The sequence below is a fragment of the Mauremys mutica genome, chromosome 2, assembly GCF_020497125.1.
Source record: "Mauremys mutica isolate MM-2020 ecotype Southern chromosome 2, ASM2049712v1, whole genome shotgun sequence".
NCBI lineage: Eukaryota > Metazoa > Chordata > Testudines > Geoemydidae > Mauremys > Mauremys mutica.
Window position 1 is genome coordinate 62,372,832 of NC_059073.1, and position 23,823 is coordinate 62,396,654.

The 23,823-nt window shown below is 38.3% G+C and overlaps 1 protein-coding gene across 4 annotated transcripts in view; it reads right to left on the reverse strand.

Annotated features, from left to right (window-relative positions):
• PREX2 (phosphatidylinositol-3,4,5-trisphosphate dependent Rac exchange factor 2) overlaps positions 1-23,823 on the reverse strand; it is a 290,676-nt gene that overhangs the window by 108,005 nt on the left and 158,848 nt on the right. For all 4 annotated transcript variants that reach the window (XM_045007662.1, XM_045007663.1, XM_045007664.1 and 1 more), the window contains exons 20-26: positions 21,029-21,165; positions 15,724-15,841; positions 14,560-14,744; positions 11,563-11,724; positions 7,902-8,124; positions 7,296-7,503; positions 3,056-3,235 (exon numbers count right to left, since the gene is read on the reverse strand). In XM_045007662.1, the coding sequence (XP_044863597.1) occupies positions 3,056-3,235; positions 7,296-7,503; positions 7,902-8,124; positions 11,563-11,724; positions 14,560-14,744; positions 15,724-15,841; positions 21,029-21,165 (1,213 nt within the window). The remainder of the gene's footprint in view (positions 1-3,055; positions 3,236-7,295; positions 7,504-7,901; positions 8,125-11,562; positions 11,725-14,559; positions 14,745-15,723; positions 15,842-21,028; positions 21,166-23,823) is intronic.

A 23,823-nucleotide genomic window follows, 5' to 3' on the forward strand; every position in this document is an offset into this window, starting at 1 on the left:
TCAGATTTTTATTCAGGTCTTTAACTGTGATTGAGATTAGATCTGGAAACTGACTCAAAATACAAATATTTGGGGGTTTGCTTGGGCCTAATTCCACTACAGAACACTGTAGCCAAAACTGTCTGCTTCTATGTTCTGCAGCAGACTGAATAGAACCTGACAAATGGATCCATAGTTCTGGCTATGCTCCTCTGGGGAGATATTCAGATCCAGAGTTCTGGTAAAGGTCCATCTCTAGTTATTATTACAGAAAAAGACTTGTATTACAATAGAAAATAATCCATCTTGATTACTAAAATATAAAATTCTCCCTTTACAAGAAGTAATAATCATTGTATTTTGATATTTTTAAAGCCATTTTGAAAATCATAGAATCATAGAATTCAAGATCAGAAGGGACCATTATGATCATCTAGTCTGACCTCCTGCAAGATGCAGGCCACATAAGCCGATCTACCCACTCCTTTAGCAAGCGACCCCTGCCCCATGCTTCGGAGGAAGGCGAAAAACCTCCAGGGCCACTGCCAATCTGCCCTGGAGGAAAATTCCTTCCCGACCCCAAATATGGCGGTCAGCTGAACCCCGAGCATGCGGGCAAGACTCTCCAGCCATACCCTCTGGAAAAAGGTTAAGAATATCATATCATTGACCCATTGTACTATTTACCAGTTTGGCACTTAATTGACCTATTGACTAAGCCCGTTATCCTATTATACCATCTCCTCCATAAACTTATCTAGCTTAATCTTAAAGTCATGGAGGTCCTTTGCCCCTACTGTTTCCCTCGGTAGGCTGTTCCAGTATTGCACTCCCCTGATGGTTAGAAACCTTCGTCTAATTTCAAGCCTAAATTTCCTGACTGACAATTTATATCCGTTTGTCCTCGTGTCTACATTAGCACTGAGCTGAAATAATTCCTCTCCTTCCCTGGTATTTATCCCTCTGATATATTTAAAGAGTGCAATCATATCTCCTCTTATCCTTCTTTTGGTTAAGGAAAACAAACAGAGCTCCTCAAGTCTCCTTTCATACGACAGGCCTTCCATTCCTCGGATCATTCTAGTGGCCCTTCTTTGTACCCGTTCCAGTTTTAACTCATCCTTCTTAAACATGGGAGACCAAAACTGCACACAATACTCCAAATGAGGTCTCACCAACGCCTTATATAACGGGACTAGCACTTCCTTATCCCTACTAGAAATACCTCGCCTAATGCAACCCAAGACCGCATTAGCTTTATTAACGGCCACATCACATTGCCTACTCATAGTCATCCTACGATCAACCAGGACTCCCAGGTCCTTCTCCTCCTCCGTTACTTCCAACTGGTGCGTCCCTAGCTTATAACTAAAATTCTTGTTAGTCATCCCTAAATGCATAACCTTACACTTCTCACTATTGAATTTCATCCTGTTACTAATACTCCAGTTTACAAGGTCATCCAAATCTCCCTGGAGGATATCCCGATCCTTCTCCGAATTGGCAATACCTCCCAACTTGGTGTCATCCGCAAACTTTATCAGCCCACTCCTACTCTTGGTTCCCAGGTCAGCAATAAATAGATTGAATAAAATAGGACCCAAAACCGAACCTTGAGGAACTCCACTGGTAACCCCCCTCCAACCCGACAGTTCCCCTTTCAGTACTACCCTCTGCAGTCTCCCCTTTAACCAGCTCCTTATCCACCTCTGGATTTTCATTTCGATCCCCATCTTTTCCAATTTAACCAATAATTCCTCATGCGGTACCGTATCAAACGCCTTACTGAAATCCAGATATATTAGATCCACCACATTTCCCTTGTCTAAAAAATCTGTTACTTTCTCAAAGAAGGAGATCAGATTGGTTTGGCACGATCTACCTTTCGTAAATCCATGCTGTAATCTATCCCAGTTGCCATCGGCCTCCTGCTCCGTAACCACTCTCTCTTTTAAAATTTTTTCCATTACTTTGCATACTACAGATGTTAAACTAACAGGCCTGTAGTTACCCGGGTCACTTTTTTTCCCCTTCTTGAATATAGGAACTACATTAGCTAATCTCCAGTCAAACGGTACAATCCCCGAATTTAGAGATTTATTAAAAATCATCGCTAACGGGCTAGCAATATCACTCGCCAATTCCCTTAATATTCTAGGATGAAGATTATCCGGGCCCCCCGATTTACTTCCGTTAAGCTGTTCAAGTTTGGCCTCCACCTCAGATACCGTAATGTCTACCCCCATATCTTCATTCCCATCGGTCCCTCTATCACTATTCTTTAGCCCTTCATTAGCCTCATTAAAGACCGAGGCAAAATATTCATTCAGATATTGTGCCATTCCAAGATTATCCCTAATCTCCACTCCGTTTAAAGTTTTAAGCGGTCCCACTTCTTCCTTCTTGGTTTTCTTCCTATTTATATGGCTAAAAAACCTTTTGCTATTGGTTTTAATCCCCTTCGCTAGGTCCATCTCCACCCGTCGCTTTGCCTTTCTCACTGCATCCCTACACCCTCTGACCTCAATAAGGTAGGTTTCTTTGCTTATCCCTCCCATTTTCCACTCCTGGTATGCTTTCTGTTTTTTCTTAATGACCCCTCTAAGACGCTTGGTCATCCAGCTCGGTCTAAAACTGCTACCTACGAGCCGTTTTCCCTTTCTCGGGATACATGCCTCTGACAACTCCTGCAATTTCAACCTGAAGTAACCCCAGGCGTCATCTGCCTTTAGATTCCTAAATATGATGGTCCAGTCCACTTCCCTAACTAGTCGCCTTAATTTAGTAAAGTTAGCCCTTTTGAAATCGTAAACCCTAGTCTCAGATGCAATATTGATTATCCTCTCATTAATTTTGAAACGAATTAGCTCATGATCACTCGAGCCAAGGTTGTCCCCTACAACTATTTCCTCAACAAGGTCCTCATTACTCACCAAAATCAGATCTAAAATGGCATCCCCCCTCGTCGGTTCAGCAACTACTTGATGGAGGAATTCATCAGCTATTATCTACAATGCTGCACATTATGCTGCTGTATCCGACAGATTGAAATAAAAAAGATTATTAGTAAAACTACCTGTATGAATCCCTGTTGCTGATGGTGTCATGACCAGAATCTTCCTGCTCATCACCTGCTACATTGAAACAGACCCTTTTCCCATTCCTTTCTCCCTTTTCATTGTCACTTTCTGCTGGTATTAAGGGCTCAGGTGTTTTACGTTCTGATTTGGGAGAATAGGTTATTGAAGAGAGAAGGCTGCAATGTGACAAAATTAATTGGGATGAATGCATTTTTTCAAAAGTAAGTTGATGATAATTATCATCATCATTCAACATGCAATACAACATTTCTCTGCTGTTCTTTTCCATTATTTTGTTCCATATGAAAAGGCCACAAAACCTGTTTTTTTAATTCAGACTCATGTCCATTGTAAAATTATGGCCAACTAAAGGAAAAAAAAAAAGACACTACTGTAAAAAACAACAACAAAGTTTAATGAGTCAAAATCATGCTTCAATCAAAGCAACACAACAGCAATACAAAACAGTAAGTCTTGCAATAAACCAATTCTTCTTGGAGAAAAAAAGTTACCATATTATATCCTTGAAGTCCTTTTGGTGACTAATTATAAACTTAAAGCATACATTTGCATATGCAAAACTAATAAATTAACTGCAGAAAACATTTCTCTGTGCAAAACAGGTAATTACTTACTAAATGCTTATGGTACCCAAATTACTAGCTTTCATGTGTCATTCTGCCCTATTCTAATAAAAGGTTCTGGGAAATTTTATTTTAAAGTCTGTACCTTCATCAACATTCCAAATGACCACACCACCATAAGTGGTCAGATAAAGTGATGTGTCAATTGATTTGCCATGACCAATTAAGTAGTGCTGTGCCATCATGTTTATGAACATCATCTCTCTGAATCATACCTTACTCATTTGATTACAGCAGAGCTCCATTTATCTGATCTAATTGGGACTAGGGCGAAATTGGATAAATCAAAAATTCAGATAATCTGGAGACTGAGAAGGTGCAAGGCTGCAGCACCGTCCAGCAGCCAGAGGAGAAATCGCTCACTTCTGGACCTGTGTGCACTTCTTGTTCAGTTAATACAGAGAGCTGGATAGTGGAGGGTCAGATAAACAGGGTTCTATTGTACTTATCTAGAAGCCTCTAAATAGAGCTCCATTTGAAACTTGATGTGATCAACTGACACCCAAAAGCTGTGGAAATTTTTATACTTGAACATATACAAATACCACAATGAAGTCATACTACTATATAGTTATTTATCTTCATCCCGTGAAACATATGTTCTAATAGACTTTATGAAAGAAAAAACTAATGTACACAATGTTATTTTAATTCCAGTTACTGGAAATCAAAAGTGCAAAGGAAGATTAACATTAGTAACATCAGAACAAAAAATTAGATGCAGCATTATATTTCTGCAACAAGTCCTTTCTAGCTATCTTTTAAATTAGCAGTGGCCGGGCTAGGTTCAAAAATAGTTCAGAAGCTTTGAATCCCTATACTGTGTTTGTTAAGTAACAGCTGTCACCATGGTTGGCTTGGTAGTGTTGGCAAGTGCCCTGCTTCTAACCCAAGATCAAATATATGTCAGGGGCACAAGTGTAGGTGACATCATATCTTTACATCAAAAGAACAACTGCAAAACACTTGTATTCGTGAGACTGAAAATATCCTCTTTGGTTTTTAAAAGACAGCTTACAGAATTCCCCTTCTTTACACTCTCTACCTACACAATAAATCACTGATGCTAAAGGCATTTTATCAATCAAAATTAACGAAGGGCATTTCTAATTAAAAGCACTGTAAACTTTTTCATTCAGTTTTGTGAGATTTGCACATCCACTGCTTTGATGAATATAATCTACTTGAAATCAATGCAATTCCAAACTGTTCTGCAAAGTTTTGTTCCACAAACTCAGCACACCCTGACTGATTGCCATATAGGGAAGTGATTTTTTCTGACTGAACATATTTTCCTTCACAGTCAGAATTCTGCTAACACAATGGTTTTAGTCATTCTGTGTAACACAACATTTAAAAAACTAACTCAATGTTAAACCATAAAATCTTTGAGCATACATAAATAATATATTGTCTCAGAAACTGATAGAGATTTAAGTAGTTCTTCAAAGGTTTCAAAATCAATATCCGAGTGTAGATTATCCCTATTATGTTAATTTGCTGTACCACTAGCAGTATAATCTCTCTCTCTCACACACACACACACTCTCTCTCTCTCTCTGAAATCTGGCCCTGTTGAAGTTAATGAAAGTTTTGCCATTGACATCAACAGGCGTCAAAAGAAACCATTTGATCATTTTTTGTATAGCATTCTCAATCCCTAAGATTAATTGCTGTGACACAGACTTTTTCCCTGAACATCTTTTGTTTATACAGTACCTAGTACATTGGAGACCAATCATCATCATCATCATCATAAATAGTTAATAATTCAGCAAATATTGATTTTGATTTTATTTTTACACCATAACAGCAAATCTATTAACAGGAATTCTGCAGTAGTTGTAAACTTGAAGGATCAGTTTGTTTAAATGTACATAAATATATATATGCATGGTTATTAAAGAACACATTCGCACATTTTGATTCAAGCAGAGGGATTTAATTATTTTGTATTCATTTTAGGTGTTTTATTTCTTAACATTCCCTCTTTCACCCTAAGAACTAATGGTCATGACTGTGTTGTAAGCAGTACATGGTGTACTGTATTAACTGTTCACACCCAGACTATCCTGGCCTCCATCTTTCCCATTCTTCCTGTTTGGAGCTTTCAAGTAGGCCTCTTGGGTATCCTGCTTCCTGTACAGAACTACTTTCCGCCAAGACAATCAAACTCTGGCAGTGCAGTCAAAGTCCACAGGGAATAAAGATGAAAAGTCTGATGTTTATAGGCAGTAAAGTGTAAAACCTTTAAAATAAATCTTTGCACCTTATATAGGTTTTCCTACCAGTTCAATTTACAGACACTCTGTTAATGAAGAAAAATATTAACCCAGACTCTTGTGTACTGTTTACGTTTGCAAATTTATATATTTTTATACATAGCAAGTTCATGCTTGTATGAAAGAAAGCTCAGAAATCCCTGAGGCTTTATGCAACCTCTAGGGAGCAGGGGGGAAACCAATGATAGCCTAAGTAACCAGAAACTACTGAAATATTAATTAAGCCTTCAAATACAAAACATATTGATCATTTTATAACTTTAAAGACGACAATTTTAAGACATTATAATGCTGCTACTTTATTTTTGGGCTCATCCAGCAATGAAAAGATTTTATTTCCGATTTGCTCAATTAATTAGTTAAATTATGTGTAAAGACATGGGGAGTGGAGATTTCTCTCTTACATTCTTTTACAAACCCTAAGCTGTATTTACTTTCATTTAACCACTTCAAACCTGTTATACTATACAGCATACATCTAGTGGGGAGAAAAAACACAGTGTAGCTCTTTGGAAACAAGATGTACATCACTGCTTACCTCCAAAGGAGGTATTGATAATTTTTCTTCCTGAGCACTGATCAAGGGCCAGGCCTTAGAAAAGTTTACTGTTCTTGGAAGCAGCTGTTCTAGTCCCAAGTATTTCTGTTCCTGGGAGATCATTAAATAGTAGCTCTTGCTGACTAAGTGAACCTAATTTATTTGTTAAAAAAGTTTCTAGTATTTGTATTTTTATCAATTTAGGTTTAAATTTAAAGCCACTCCGTAGTGCCACAAAACTTAAATAAAAATTATTTTTCGTTCCTTTGCTCTTGTTTTCTCTCCTAGTGAAGTCTGAGAGATGACATGGATCTCATATTGCCTCTTCCCCCAAACAGTTACTGTTTCCACATCCAAGAGGAAAGCTATAGTGGTAACTATGTCACGCTCAGAAAGAAAGAAAAAAGAGAGTGAGAGAGAACAAAGTTCAAAATTGCCTGCACTTAAATTCATTGGACCATTGTAGCTCTATTTGAATATGAACAGGGACTGTTTCTGCTGATCTCATGCAACAATGTTCAGATGGGTTCAGATTAGACCAGACAAATTTATGCATCCATAGTTTGGAATGCCCACATTTGATTTATCAATATATCCCATGCAGGGTGACCAGATGTCCCATTTTTATAGGGACAGTCCCGTTTTTGGGAACTTTTTCTTATATAGGTGCCTATTATCCCCCACCCCCTGTCCCATTTTTTCACACTTGCTATCTGGTCACCCTAATCCCATGGAACATTAAAGGCATATACAGATGGTATCATTTACTTACTCATCTATCTGAGAGATACACGTTTCCACCTCTTTCAGTGCAGTTTGCAATTTGCCCAACAATTTCTGATAGACATCTTGTGTTTCTAAGTCCTCTTCCTTTAACAAATATCTCAGACCATGGCCTTCCTGTTGACCTAGGGAATGTCCTGAAGGGGCTGCCATGGTGGTAATGGTATGTTGTATGTAAACCATGGGACTCAGTTTACCTGCATGTAATGCAAATAAGGTCAAGTTCACATCTTCTATCTTTCAACACAAATTACTTTTAAAAGTCAAATCTATAACTGGAAATAATCACTTGATTAAAATATTATTTTTTCATATTTTATGTTACAAATTTAATGTTGGTAAGGAGGAGGGCTATATAATTTTGTATGTTAGTGTGCCATGTAATGTAACACAAAGGAAAGAATTAGTACAGAATTATGTCAAGATTTTCTTATAAATTTATAAGCAAAACCATACTAACAATATATAGCCATTTCTTAGTGGAGTGTCCATATGTTTAATATTGAGTGTCCAGAACTGGTCAAATCTGAAAACTATAAAGTAGGAGAGTTGGAAGATATTCTTCATTCAAGTTTTGGTGGGCATGCTGGCTTACCTTGCTCACTATTCTTGTTTTCTTTCTCATGTGAAGAATGCTTTCTGCTGTCTAGCTGCACACCAAAGGCACTACCAAGAGAAGTTGAGGTTTTAGGATAAGAGACTTCCATTACATTGATATGGCAGTTGGTAGGACAGAAATCGCTGCTGTGAAGTGGTGAGATCTTTGACTTGGCCTGTTTAAAGGTAGGCCATGCTCTATTTTTTAACACTCGTGAAAACTAGAAGCAAGAAAGAGAAGAAAGTTCTGATTAATAGTTTTCTGTGCATAGGTAGCCAGTTGGAAAACAAAGCTTAAAAATGGTTTAGGCATTCTGCCTAACCTTTCAAATTTCCATCTTTTGGGAGGGGTGAGGAGTTCTTTCTGATTTTAGGTTTTTATTTTTAAAATAAATTATGGGTAATTTTTGCAAATTAGAAATAGATTTCTAATAAGGATTTAACCCATTTATTTTCTTTCAAATGTCTCAATATTAGTCCCATTTGAAGTCCTGTGCTTCTGAGGATGAGCTCCAGAAAGTATGGGAGGTCCCTACAAACTACAAACATAGCAAATTTCCGGTATTTTCAAGTGTGCTTTTTCTAAAAACACTCTCAGATATTTGCTTTAGTTTAGTTTCTAATAAATATAAAACTGGAAGCTAAAATTATGAATTTATCTCATTGAGAATGAAGTTGCTGCAAAACAACTATAAACAAACTATAATCTCCATATTTTACAAACTCTGCTACACTTGGGAATTAGAAAATGCCTCAACTTTGAAAACTGAAGTACTGGTTAAATAAGGCATAGACTTCTAAGAAATAAATCTTTGAAAATTAGATTGAAACAGTGCAGGGATGTTTATTGACCCACAGGCAGTACATCTATTTTACTTCTACAATGTTCCTCTGAATCAATGAAGATTTCTTATGTTCATTCCTGTAACTATTTTTGTCCCCTTTCCCATGTAGTGTTACTTCAGAGAATTAGATCATAATCATGATGACAAGACCATTATAAAATCTTAGATTAGGTGACCACATGATGTGAAACACAACTGGATTAGGGTTTATGTGAAAACATGTATCCCCCCCTTTCAATTCACAGTCTAGAATCAGGGGAGATTTTAATGGGAACATCCATCATCACCTACAAGTAGCCGGTATTTTAATCACATCTCATCCCCAGTTAAAATATTGCATAACAGGGCACATACCTTATTAAACAACACTGATCATTAGGTTCATGCATCAGAATATTTTTAAAAATTACATTTCAAAGTGCTTACCCAATTAAATGTCCATGTACATACCACTGATTATCTGGCTTTAAGTATCTTTTAACTGAGTCAAGCTATATCCCCTCCCCCACCGCCCATAAAGTGGTAGCTGTATGTATTGGGATTTAAACATGTGTTTACTTGTGATGCTACTGACTCTGTGTAAGCTTGATAAACATTTCTGTACAACTAGTATTCAACTAATGAATTATACTTAAATATTTGTATCTAGGACAGGATCCTGGAGATTACACAAAGTCCAATTATGGAATTGTTTAAAACTGAAGAATGTACCAAGAATTAAGAAGGCACTAAGAATATTTAATGGTAAAAATGTTCCTCCAAGCAGTACATATTTCATATTTGAATCTCCCACACATCCTGTTCCACAGAGACCAAATGCCTGGTTATGATTTAAGCAGGTCATAAGTCAAGTCCAAACTTCTTTTCATACATGTATTGAGAAACATCTGGGGCCCATGGCACTGAACTTGAAGTATATTACAAGCAAAATATTCTGAAATAACAGGAACTGTGGAAAGCCACTAGGTTTCTATTTATAGAGTTCAAACTTTCACAGTGAAACTTACAGTAAAGCTAAGGCATTCTGAGAGACTTTTGTTACTATGGTTACATTTACCTTGTCAAAAGAAGGGCATATCTATTCCTGGAATATGAACACTCTAACAGTGTTTCTAACAATCATTGAGAGCTAAACTGTGAACCTGCATCATACTTATTGATTTTGGTGAGGGTGAGTTTGAGGCTTCTGAAAGTGTGGATCACGCTGGCTAGAAGCAGATATTGCAATTAAAGGCTCTGTTAAGTTTTCCAACGTGGCTGTGCCATTTTACTTCAACCTAAACTCAAACTCTTGCTGTTCTTGTCCTGCACTCTTGTTCATAAAGACTATGCATCATACTCAGTTCACAGTAGAAAACAGGAAAGGTATATGAGACAGCTATTAGTTACCTAATTTCTAAAGAACATTTCTGAGTGAGTGGTTAAAATAAGTGATGCTCCCATCTCAAGAAACCTGCGGTTCACTTTAGATAGACATATGAAAGTCTGGATGTTTAGACTTATACTGGCCAAAGTCTCTAGAGCAGGGGTCGGCAACCTCTGGCACGCGGCTCACTGGGGTAAGCACCCTGGCGGGCCGGGCCAGTTTGTTTACCTGCTGCGTCAGCAGGTTCGGCCGACCGCGGCTCCCACTGGCCACAGTTCGCTGTCCCAGGCCAATGGGGGCGGCGGGAAGCGGTGCAGGCCGAGGGATGTGCTGGATGTGCTTACCCTGGCGAGCCGCATGCCAGAGGTTGCCGACTCCTGCTCTAGAGGTATGTCTATCCAGCAGCTTGAAGGGTGCTTCCTAATTTGGGTAGACAGACATATTGTGGCTCTGCTCGAGCTAGTATGCTAAAAATAGCAATGTGACTACAGCAGCATTGGTGGCAGTCTGGGCTAGCCACCCACATATGTACTCACACTTTTTGCCATTTTTACAAACTCGACAGTTAGCTAACAGTTGCCTGATAATTTACAGTGCAGTCTGTCAGTAGTAAAGGTGGAAAGGGTTGACTCAAACTACAGTCTGCAAGTGAGGAGTTAACTTATAACAACTTTGTATTTTAAATTAACATGCAATATGAAAAGAATTTAATATCACTAATATCGCTTAGGGTAAGTTCTGAAAATTCACTAGATTTATGAATGCTGTGAAACAGAGTGCTTGGTCTTTCATCGGAAATACACAGATGAAGAGAGGATAAGACCTAGCCCATGAATGAAAGGCATAATGAAGGGCACATGTATATTTAAAGGACTTCCAGAGGTTTTTCTCCCTGATGCTGGGAGAACCTGACCACTCCCAGTTACTTGCACTGGGTGGCTCCAGCACAGGCCCTAGTTCCTTACTGGTTACAAGGGGCCCCTGCCCCTTGCAAGTCTTCTTAAGTCTTTCCCTGGGAGCTCACCGCACTCCCTAGTAGGGTGGGGGTGAAGATCTCTCAGATGGGTGTTCCCCTGGTGGCTCCAGGAGTCACTACAGCAGTCTTTTACCTAGAGCAGTCCTGCTCCTTCCACCCCAGCTAACTGCAGTTTCCTCCATTTTAAAGGCCTCCTGCCTATCATACATGATACCATACAGGAGGGGTGGAACTAGCCCTGCCCACACAGCATCTCTGGCACTTTCCTCATCAGTGTGGGGTTTATACACCCCCTCACAATATAATTATGCAATTACTCAGTTTAGGTACTCAGGCATCTGTGTGGGTCAAATTTAACCGCCAGTTTTGTCATTGCAACCAAAATGTTTAATAGACATTCAATTCATTACTTTTTCTTGGTTCTTCCACAACAAGGAAATAGCAGATTTTCAAGACATTTTCTGATCCATACCTTTTTATAACTAGAGATTCTTCGGTAGATATGCTCAATTTTCTCACTGCAAATTACACTGAATCTACTTTGGAGGTCAGTGGGGATTACTTCATTTAAAGAATTCAGACTGTTGCAGTTTTGCACAAAATGCTCATCACTTTTAGCCAGTGCTTCAAGAATCTGTAGTAATAAAGACAATGGCGGTACATTATGAAGTCAGATGACTAAAATGAACATTATTTATCAGTCCTGATATTTACATACAAAGAAACCTGAAAATCAATTGTCCCTTAACATTTTAGGTATGCTGCGTAACTAGAAAGGATGATGCTTTGGGAGAAAAGGGTTCCCTTTAGTAACTCCTTGTCTTAGTAATAGCAACTCCAACTATACAAGTTATATACAGTGGTTTCATGACCACATGTGGTTATGGACTTGTTCTATCACTATTAATGTAACCATTATGTCTTTCTTGAAATACATTTTCTGCTCACAAGCATTTATTTCAATTAAGTGTACATATTATGGGATGCTGACTTATTAGCTACAACATTTATAATAAAACTAACCTGTTGACAGATTATGTGATACTGACTCAGGAAATTAGTGTACACAAGAACTCAGCTCAGTCATTTTTACTATTTGTTCAGCATAGATGAGATGAGCTGACAATCATCATATTCATTAAGGTACAACTCTTTCACTGTATTCAGTCAGTAAATTAATTACAAGTTTCAGATTCCTCAGATCTAATTAATAATGCAAAACTCTTCTTCAAAATATTTTCCTTCTTCTATTGCTATAATGATGTTTATTTAAAAACAGTACCAAGTCTTCAGCAGAACAGCTTTGGATCACATTTTTCATTATATATTTAATAATGGTAAAACTCTGCACTACTATAGTATCTTTCGTTTGAGAACCTTGACCTGCTTTACAAACTTTCACTAATTAAGCCTCATCCCTCCACAGTGTAGGAAAGCAATGCAGAAGGACCCCTTCCCCATCCTACTGAAACATAGCTGCCTTTGACAAGGAATATACAACTATTTAATACTGCAAAGCAACACCAGGAAGAAAATGAAGAAAAGTATTATATTGAACTGCAAGTGCAGAGGAATTTAGGTTAGTAGATTGTGAAACCACCTTCTGAAATTTCAAGTTGGAATTGAATCAAGTGCCATGACATTTTTAACTACCATAATCTCTGTTTAACATCCCACATGAAAGACAGTGGGGGATCTGATTCTCCACTAACCTACACTTGGTGTAGTCATTCACATCAGTGTAAAGCGGATGTAAAATGCTACCATTCTGAGTTTGTAGTGTTGTACACCCATTTTGCACTAGTGTCAACAATTACACAAGACACAGTCCAGTTAAGAATTAAGCCCAGTTTTTGCAGTAGCACAGTGATTCCTGATATCATAATGAGACAGTGGTCAGTACTGACTTCGACTATGTCTACACTTATGGCAGCATGTAGAATACAGGCACTATACATATAACTATGTGCCACAGTAAAAGGCAGACTGCATCCACATTTGTCACTGTGGCATGAAGCTACAAGTGGCAGTGAAACGCTCCAACAGCAGGGAGGCAATAGGGAAAGGCTCCACCACGGGGAGGCAGCAGGACAATACACTACTAAAAATAGCAGCTCAGATGTGGGAGGCACTGCTTGAGCATATACAGAGTCCCATAGGGTATATACCCTAGGGTTCAGGTGTGCAGGGCACTCTACTCGCCTAAGCTGTGCCTTACTGTCTACACTGCTATTTAGACCTGTGCTAGCTGGACAGGCAGTGTCTGTACTCTACATCCCAAAAATCAGTGTTCTGGAAGCTCTAGTTTTCTTACAAATACTCAGGCCATGGCTACACTTGCAGATTTGCAGCGCTGCAGCAGGGTGTGGAAAAAAAACCCCTCCAGTGCTGCAAGTTGCGGCACTGCAAAGCGCCAGTGTGATCAGAGCCACAGCGCTGGGAGCACGGCTCCCAGCGCTGTACGTTAATCCCCATAGGGAGGTGGAGTACGGACAGCGCTCTCCCAGCGCTGGCGCTCCGACCACACTCGCGCTTTCAGAGTATGGCAGTGGAAAAATTAATCCTAAAAATATAAGATTAGTAAAAAATATTTAAATTACAAACACTTCTACATACTGTATTATTAGAGCAAGTAATAACATCCCTGTGGTTCAATGATTTAATCAATGAAAAAATAATCTGCAGAAATTGAATTCACTGTACAAAGTTTTGGCTTTAATTTTTATTTATCCTTGCCTGTAACTGTATAAGTGATGAAACAGGAATTAATAAAAAGCTGTATTCCTACACGAATTGATAATTAATAGATGTAAAATGCAACAGCTCTAATTAAGACATCTTTCCCATGTTATTAATAAGAAGTCACACTTTTGCAGCTTTGGAAGTATTCAGATGAAAATTTCCAAAGTAGCCTCAAAATTTTTGTGCAACATTTTCCTAATCTATGTTTTTGCAGATGCATTTTCCTGTGTCTATTTGGAGGGAGATAATATGCAAAAAAAAAAAAACACCAGCAAGGCACCTTGCTACTTTTGTGTATGCAGAGAAACGTAAGTTCAGAAAGTTGTACCTGCAGTTTTGGAGATCAGGTTACAGACCATTTGAAAATGGGGTCTTGAATATTTTTTATGTGACACTTCATATCCTGACCCTTCAAAAAGTTTTGAGGTTCAATTACAATAAGTCTCTGAACTTCTTTGAAGTTTTTTTGATAGCAAAAAATGGAATTCTTTGGCATTTGTTGAGTTTAGACGTTCAATTTATGACCACAACATAACTTATTTTGCTTACTGAGTACACAGTCATGATTCAAAATGTCAGCGGGACAAAGGTGACCTGAAAATATTAGATATGAAATAAAACCAGATGTCCCTCTCAATCAATAACGGATAGATGTGATTTCAGTGGAATTAAGTATAATACAAAATTAATACACATAAAAATGTATTTTTCTACATAGGCCTCATACCTTTGCAGTCAAGCTGAAAAAGCCCTTTGGTTCAATCATTTTCTCCACCACATGGCATTTTATTCCAGCCGTACTGTCATACTCATAAACCACTCCATATTCCAGATGAACATTATCAACAGTGAGACTCACATGATCCTTCCTCCCATCAATTATTGCCATTGTGTTAAACTTGTCAATTACTTCTACAGCAAAGAAAATTAATAGTTAGTTTTGTTTTGGCTGCTTCAGATCTAAATCAAAATAAAAGAACAATCACTGCAGACCATATGGAAGTAGCGATCTTTTGAAAATTTCTATTGAAATGAATATCAAGAAATCCCAAGGTGACTAGGTGACTCAAACTCAGAAAAACTCAGGTCTGGGGCTGACTAAAGTTTGGGTTAGATGAAGTGTGAGAAAGCCTGCTGGAATAGTCCTATGACACAACCCATTGGTTGTAAAGGGAGACATTCTGCTTTTCTTACAAGCTTGAGATGTTGCAACAAATAGGAATGGAAAGTTGGAAAATCCTTGTTTAAAATTGTAGAATATCAGGGTTGGAGAGTCATCTAGTCCAAACCCCTGCTCAAAGCAGGACCAATCCCCAGACAGACTTTTTTCCCCCAGATCTTTAACTAGCTCCCTCAAGGGTTGAACTCACAAGCTTGGGTTTTAGCAGGCCAATGCTCAAACCACAGAGCTATCCCTCCCACACTGAATGCTTGCTCCAGAGACAAACATACAACTCTGAGGGCAGCATTTGCCCAGAAAAATTAATTGAAAGTCAGCTATTAACCATTTTCTCAATCATCCTTGTAGACTCATAACTTTTGCCTGAAAAGTATCCCGAAGGACATGACTCATTATTTGTGATCCAATAGAGCTTTGAATTAATTTTAATTCCCCTTAAATTATTTTATTATTTGTGAGATTTTAATGAAAGTGCCATACTACAAAATTTCTCGTGGATCCAAGGAACTGTTCAGCTAATTCACACAGTATTATAGGGTGATGGTATTTTTAACTCTCCTCTGTGTCAGATATGCAATTGCATATAAATCCTTATGTAAATTTAAACCTGTAGTCTGCTTTCAGTTTCTCTAGTAGGAAGAAGAAATTTCTATGTTCCTTGCTAACAGAAAGAAATTCTAAAGGATGACATGCAAAAAATAAAGATCACACCTTCCACTTTGCAGTCAAAGGCATCTCCTCCCTCATCTCCAGGGGGTTTGGAGTTCGCTTTCTGAAGGTCTTCCTGTGCACTCTCTATACTGTTATATACCCACTGTATAGAATCTTGCTATAAAAGAAAAAAAATTGCATGTATAATCAAAGCTGTCTCATTTCACTGCTTTCAAACAGGAAATAGTTATTTCAATTCCCTACCTCAACAGGATGTTTATCAGTTACTATCTGCACTTCATTTTGAAAAAAACCCAATAATATTGGAAATGACAGAGGAGTGAGATTGATTTTATCTAAAACCAGCTGTAGAGAAACATACTGTACCAATAACAGAGATTTCATCAGTTCATTTGTTTTACATAGTGTATGCAGTATGGCTACACTTTGTTTTGTGTGTCAATAAAAATGCCCTTAATGCATACCTAAAACAAGTTGTTTTAATACACTGAAAACCTTATTATGACAGGAAGCTATAAAAACAACAGAACCAACTTCTATCTCACTAAACCTGCTGCACACCTACTGGAGCTTGCATTGATTGTTGAACACCAGCCATGGGGGCATAACACATTTGCTTTGCCTCTAAACCACTTCCACTTTACATTATGTGCACCTGGAGAACTCCACTGGCCGTGTCTGTAAGAATCCTTATGCCTATACTCAGCATAGAATTGCCTCTATTCCATGCAGATCAGATTTTTTTTCCTCAGGCGTGTTGCACAAAACTTGATCTTACTTGTATCCAGCAGTGGGGGGTGCATAATCAGATACTTTGGGCTCTAATTAATATTTCAATGTATTTAATAATGTATTATGCTAATCAAATATGGAGTAGGCAAAACACCCTTCTCATGCCCATAGTTGACATGCAATGTACCTATCAATCTCTCACCCTCCAATTACTATAGCAGAATAAATGACAAAAATAATCCTGCATTTTGTGACTGAACTGAAATCACAGCCTGTAAAGAGGAAAGAGTGGGATGAAATGAAAGTTAAGCAAGGATGCCAATAGTTAAACTTCAGTATGTCTTCTATACAAACTGTTAAAAGCAGGTTGTGCTTGGTTAAGGTAAAATACACATTCATTACCTTTACAATCATCTGCAAAGTAATGGTTAGTATAATATCCTGAAGGATTAAGAAACAGTTTCTCTCTAGATAAACCCACATTTGAATCCTTTTAACCTTTTACTCTGAACTATTTATATCTCATTAAGGATGCTTAAGTTTGTAATTTTTTTATTGATTTTCATAAAGAAACAATAAAAAAATACAAAAAGGTAAACATACAGCAGTTTATGTTACCAAATACTGCACATTTCACAGGATAGCCAATAAAATTATTCAATTACACAACTTTACAACTTGTCAAAGCTGCAAGGCCAAACTGTACAAAATCAGACAATATTACACAGACATAGCATGTTAGGGTGGGGATAAAAAAAAAGATAGAGGAGGAGAAGACTAGAGGAAAAGGACAGGAAGAGGGAGGGGAAAGGGGGAAATGTCAGCATTTAACATTTTGTATTTTAACTTTTGGACAAAATCTTCTCAAGGAGCTGACTCGATTGCTTGCAGTTTGTTGTGCACAAGCAGGCCAGAGGAAATCATTTTGAATCCATTCTACTTCCTAGGTTGATCCAGATGTTGCTGATTTGACTACAGAGTACTTTACAAGTCTCCTCTGCTCAGACACGTGGGAAGCACTCAGCCAGTACCTATACCCATATCTAAGTTAACATTTAAGTACTCGTTCTTGGTTCATAGGGTGCCTTATTCTGGCTGACACAGAACAGGTTCCTTATTATTCCTAACCTGACATCAGACAGCCTATCACAAGGAGTAACATTATCTGAAATTTATTTCTATTTATTTATGCTGAAAGTGCAGGATCACAAAAGTTAACATAAAAGACTATTCCACAATATACTATTCTTAACAGGGTTTTCCAAGAGCGCTATATAATGCATGTAAGCTAAAGCTCATGCACAAACGCTACAGGATCTTCTGTCAAGTCAGTTTAGTGTCACCAACAAAGAAACTAAATAGGTGCTGTATCATGATCAGTGGAACTGCAGTCAGAAGGCCATATACCTTGGAGGGGCTGTTATTGAGGGGACACCGGGAAGACAGGGAATGGGTGGAGTTAGGCAGGAAGCCACTCAGCCACATGGACAAAGCAGTCCAGAGGGTTTACTAAAGTTCCACTTGTGCAACTTAACCTGTGTTCTGATTCACTTTTTGTGAATGAAACAGGGTGACAGCATTTGAGCTGTGAGTTCTCTGCAGTGCAGCAGGTGGCAGCATGAGCCATGGAACTCAGTTTGATGCCCCCAAGAGCCCTGGATTTTGCATATCCAATTCTAGACCAGAGATGGACCCAGTGGAAGGAGGAGTTTAAGCTGGACACAGACCTGGCCATGCAAGAGGATGACAAAGCAGGAAAGCAAAACTGTTATTTTACCTTATTAGGGAACAAGGCAGAGAGATCTGCACCCCTCAGAAGCACACCACTGCCTCAAGCCTCACAGCAGCCCTAGGAGCCCTGGGAAACTATTCCTCCCTAACGCAAAACAAAACTGTGACACAACACAGATTTTTCACTAGAGACCAAGCCAAAGGGGAATGGCTATAGGGTGACCAGATGCCACTATTTTATAGGGACAGTCCCAATTTTGGGGGCTTTGTCTTATATAGGTGCCTATTACCCCCCCCCCCCCCATCTCCTGTCCTGATTTTTCACACTTGCTAGTTGGTCACCCTAAATGGCTAGATCCCTATATTTCTGCCTTATACACAGTGGCTACTATGTGCAATTTTGAAGACTTGACAGACTTCCCGATTTGGGAAAGGACAGTCTGTGGCACTTGGGATCACCTCCTGAAAGAGTGGCTGCTCTGGAAAGGCGATCTCACATTAGACAGATGGGGAGCAGAAGCCTCAAGTGAAAGGATGAGAGCCCTAGGAGGCACAACAACTCCACAAGTACATGCAGTCAAGAACACAGGAGAGCAAGTAGCCAGGGTTCCATACACACAGTGAGGGGCACTAATTGTGGAAGACAACATGAGCGGGTCAATGAGAAGTGCCACGCACTAGGACAACATTGCAAGGAATGTGGCAAGTTGAATCATTTTACTAATGTGTACAAGAGCAGAGGACGGTCCCAGAAACATTCAATAAGATATGTACAAGAGGGTGATGGCACATCAGACACTGTTGATAACATCATTATTCTCCCCTTGAGTCTGAGCGCATATTATGTTCAGGCTGTTGGGACAAGATAGCAACAAGGGACAATGCCAACCTCCATGAATGCAAGAGTGTTAATTGGGAAACACCCTATGCAATTTCAGCTGGATAGCGAGGCCTCCTGCAATATGATCAAACATACCTTTCACAGAGAGCAGACACAATCTAATAACATACAATGTGAGATTAATGCTGTCCATAGGAAAATGTGACCTCATAATCACTAATCCAAAAAATAACAGATGATACCCGCAGAAGTTTGTGGTGGTGGATGATGATAAACACCATCGACCCCTCTTGGGGAATACAGCCATACAAGCCACAGGTCGGATCAGGTGCAGCATCAGAATTTTATAGCTAGAGTACAAGAAGCATAAAGGGAAATCCTGTGGACAATGGAGACCATTTTAAAAGTATATAGGGATGTTTTTAAAGGCAATGGGTGCCTCAAAGGAAAGCTTCAACGGGAAATGGACCCAGCAGTGGAACCTTTGAGTTTACCATTAAGGAAAATTCCAGTGGCACTATGTAATCCAGTACTCAAGGAACATGAAAGTCTGCAGCGCGGGCATATCATAGCACCAGTAGAGGCCAGTACAGGCTGGGTAAAAAGCATGGCAATGATAAAGAAGCCATCAGTGAAATTACATATCTGCATAGACCTAAAGCCACTGAACAAGGCATTGTCCCTTTATCCACTTCCCACAATTGATGACCTCTTGGTAGAACTTTCCAAAGCCAGAATCTTTGTAGTCTCTAATGTGATGGATGAGTTTTGACATAGAAGGCTGGATAAGAGTCCAGTATACTGACAACCTTTGCAACATCATTTTGTCCCTGCAGATGGCTGTGCCAGCTCGAGATGTTCCAGAGAAGACTCACCCAAGCACTGGAAAGGTTCCGTGGGGTGAAAATAATTGCAGATGATATCCTCATTGTAGGTGAAGGGAGCAATGATACAGAACAGGGGTAGGCAACCTTTTAATGGAATTCACATCCAGTTGCAGTAATCGTTTACCTAATGATAGGTATGCTAGCAGTTAATTTTTAAGTTCCCCTTTTCTGGATGCCCACCCATCTCCACAGCAAATCCACATCTGTGAAACAGTCAGTCCACCTCAGGTATAAAGTACTTTTTATCCCTTTAATTTAGCCAGTTTAGAGCAAAAGAATCCATGCTACTGTATCTGGGAGTAAAAATACCCCTTTGACCAGAATTCAGACATAACTGCCTCAATTCTGTACTGGAGCACAAAGAAATCCAAAGGAACATTTTCATGAAGCAGTATTTGCATGATGCAGTTGAAACAACCCCCTATTTCTGCTGCTTATCTCATATCTGTTCAGTAGGTCTGAAAGGAGGATTTCAGATTTAGTTTTAATTGGATTTCAACACTCACTGAAGGACATTGTGAAGTTAATTAACTGGTTCACGGTTTATGAAGAATTTCCAAGAATGTGGAAAGATTACATTACTGAATCCAGCTGTTTTGTTTTATCATGACAATTACTGTGGACATTCAATTTTCTTTCTAAACTAAAAGCAAGAATAATTTATTTGCTCATATTAAAAAAGGAAACTCAGAATCCTTGAAATAATATTTATTTTCTAACACTGCACTGTAAAAGAAGTGTAGAGAGACCTTTACAGACAGGATATATTCACTCTGCTCTGTACGTGCTAAGTGTTAATAAAAGTCAGGAAAAAGATCAACTGTTTGTGTTATGTTCTCATGAGCACATAGCTAGCTGTATAAACTCCACTCCATCCAGATGAGAATATATTTCACGGTGTTTTCTGCACAGAGTTATAATGCTGCTGGAAATAATCCTTTAAAAAGATAACACGAGAAAACTATTTGGTTAAAAGCTTAGTTTTTTGAAGCAGAACTTAAAGAGACCTTGAGTATCAGCAATAAATATGAAGTAATCATCAGTTTTTACATTTTAATTAGCCACCTCCCCTTTATTCCCCCACAACTGGATGTAAAGAACAAAAATAAACAATGGATAGAGCAATGAGGGCATAAGCAGTAAACTTGTCTACCTGCATTGGACGCCTGTATTTCCTGCAGGCTGTGACGTGGGCGATAACACTTGCATGAGTCTCTTTGCTGACATTAATTCCATTCACTTTAATTATGCACTGTCCAGGGTGGAGACCTGCTACAGCTGCCACAGTTCCTTTAAAAACAATTGTGAAAGTTGCCAAATTCCATGCTAAAAGATCCCCTTTTAAACATACAGTCCAAGTGCCTCAATCTGCATAAGTATCTGCTATTATTGAGTCTTGCTTGTTGCTAGTACAATGGAGTTCTGAAGTCAGTGAGACTCTGCAAAGATTATGGGGTCCATGCTAGGGATCCCCCTTGTGGGGACCATATCATAATCCTGTAGAACAATTTACTGAAAAACTATTCAAAGCGAGCTACTACAAACCTCAGCTATATCAATTTAATTGTTATTATCTTAGAATAAATTTCATCTGATAAAATAGTGCAGAACAAGATATCCTCTGTTGGTTTTGTTGTGTCTGATTGCAGAGTTCATGTAATACTTTATAGCTTATAAAAATAATATGATGTAATGCATTATTTCACTAAAAATAACATATTGCCAACAGCCCAGTACTGATGTATAACCCAACAATAACAAACCAGTGTGCATGTGAAATTAAGGAAATGTTATTTCAGTAAGGAAACGGATTTTAATTTTAAGCTTCTAGTGAGTGATTACTAAATTACTGTAAAAAATTTTTTTAAAAAAACCCACCTAATAGTCTTCCTTTCATAGTCAAATTCTATTGTGAAACAAATTCTGAAAAATTGCTAGACACTACCAACTAACACCCATGGTCGGTTTGTTGCTAAATATCCCCCGGCACCTAGCTGAAAATGCTGGGAAAGATTTGACTTTTGTAGTAAAACGGTAAAAAAAATATGTAATTTGAAAATAACTATAACTATTCAGAGTCCTAAGCCTTTGCTCTTTGATTATAGCAAATGTCTCTATTGATAAATAAAAATCAGAAGCTTTCTGACAACTCTCCCTATAATTCAAAGCAAGTATTAAAGCAGACCAGGAGTTTCTTGTCAAACAGTATGTGAAAAACCCAAATCCAAGGGCATTTCTGTGTATTCAATTCTATTTTAATCTCTTTACCATTTAATCTGTAATGGAAAATGCCTAGCTTCCAGCTTTAAAAAAAAAAAGAGTCAATAGTTATTGGAATAGGAAATTTTATTAACTTTAATCATTGTGAATAAAAATGAAGAATATTCTCTGAATAAAATAAAATATACATTCAGTGATTTGTTTCTATAATAGAATGATAACCTTGAAAAAGTCCTGTGTACAGCAAAGGTAGTGTCAGTGTAAAATATCTTGCCAGCATGCCTCAAATCTATTCTGGAAGGACTGGCTCTTGGAGTTTGAAGTTAGTTTGGTCTCCAGGCATATTCCATTCTTTTATCCTCTGTTGAGATTGTCAACAAAAGATGCCAATGAAGAATAAACATGTTGCCCCCAGGCTGATACAAAATATTTGGGGCCCTCCTGCACAGTTGAGGGGCTGGCAAATAGAAAAATCATATACTGACTTGTAAACTGTCTGAATTTGATAAGGAATGCATTGAAAAAATAAAATTGGAATCCCATACTATGATTTTTAACAATCACTTTTTACAGACTATAGCTGCACTTTAAATTAAGTTACTAGAGTAAAGTGTCTTGAAATCACACCAAAATCAGCTAATCTGGTTCCAACAAATATCTGGATTTAGAGACAAAGCTTAAACAAATCCCATTAAATAATATCCTTCAAGACTGCAGAAATGTTATTCAGACTCCAGAAAAACCATGGTCCCAGTTCCTTCAGGAAAGCATTTAAGCATATGCTTAAGTGCATCCATGTTCAGCAATTCACTTAAGCATGTGCTTATGTGCCATCAAGATCAATGGGACTAAAATATTTGCTTAAATGCTTTGATGAACAAAGATGGACAGCTGAACTGAGACCCAGGTGTGGAAGTAATTAACAGACTGGTGTGTATTAGACCCTATGCTCTAATACACCACAGCTCAGGTCAAAATTGACTGGTTCTGGCACCACAGCTCAGGTTTCTGGCACCACAGCTCAGGTCAAAATTGACTGGTTCTTTCAACTGGTTGCTTTGCCAAACGTAATCATACTGCTTGGTTTAAGGCTTCTCGGTTACAGGGGGATAAATTGCCACAGCATAGGCTAAAAATATGGTTTCAATGAGCTCTGCATTTCACAATACACAACAGATTGTTTACTGTAGTCAGCGATAGGGGCTCCTCATCAGTGTCAGAACAGCAATCCAGAGTACATTGGGTTAAAGAGTTGGCAAATGTTTGGCAATCATGTCACAGAAAGGACATAAAACACTATAAAGAGCAAACATCTGTAGTTAGTAAAATGGTCTAAGTCACTGGAGCCCAGAGCTGTATGAAAGGATTTGTCCAGACTGCACATATGTTCTCAAAAGGGTTTTCAGATGAGTCAGACCATAAATGTGTAATTTAATAACTAAGTAGCCTTCAGAACGTTGCTTCCAAATGCCATTTACTGGATCACTTACTTTTGCATTTAATAATTATTCCTAATCTGTAAAGGATATTTGACCTTAAAACCTATGTAAGTGTTACTGAAAGAACTACGGTAATTTAAATATTTGTAAAAACCAACAAAAGACTGTCTAAATTTTAGCCAAATTAGCGTATTCATAAGACAGTATTTTGAATGACTACCTATTTACCATTTGTTATGCTTGTAACAAAATAACATTCTGCAGATTTTTCAAGGGTAAAACAATTAAA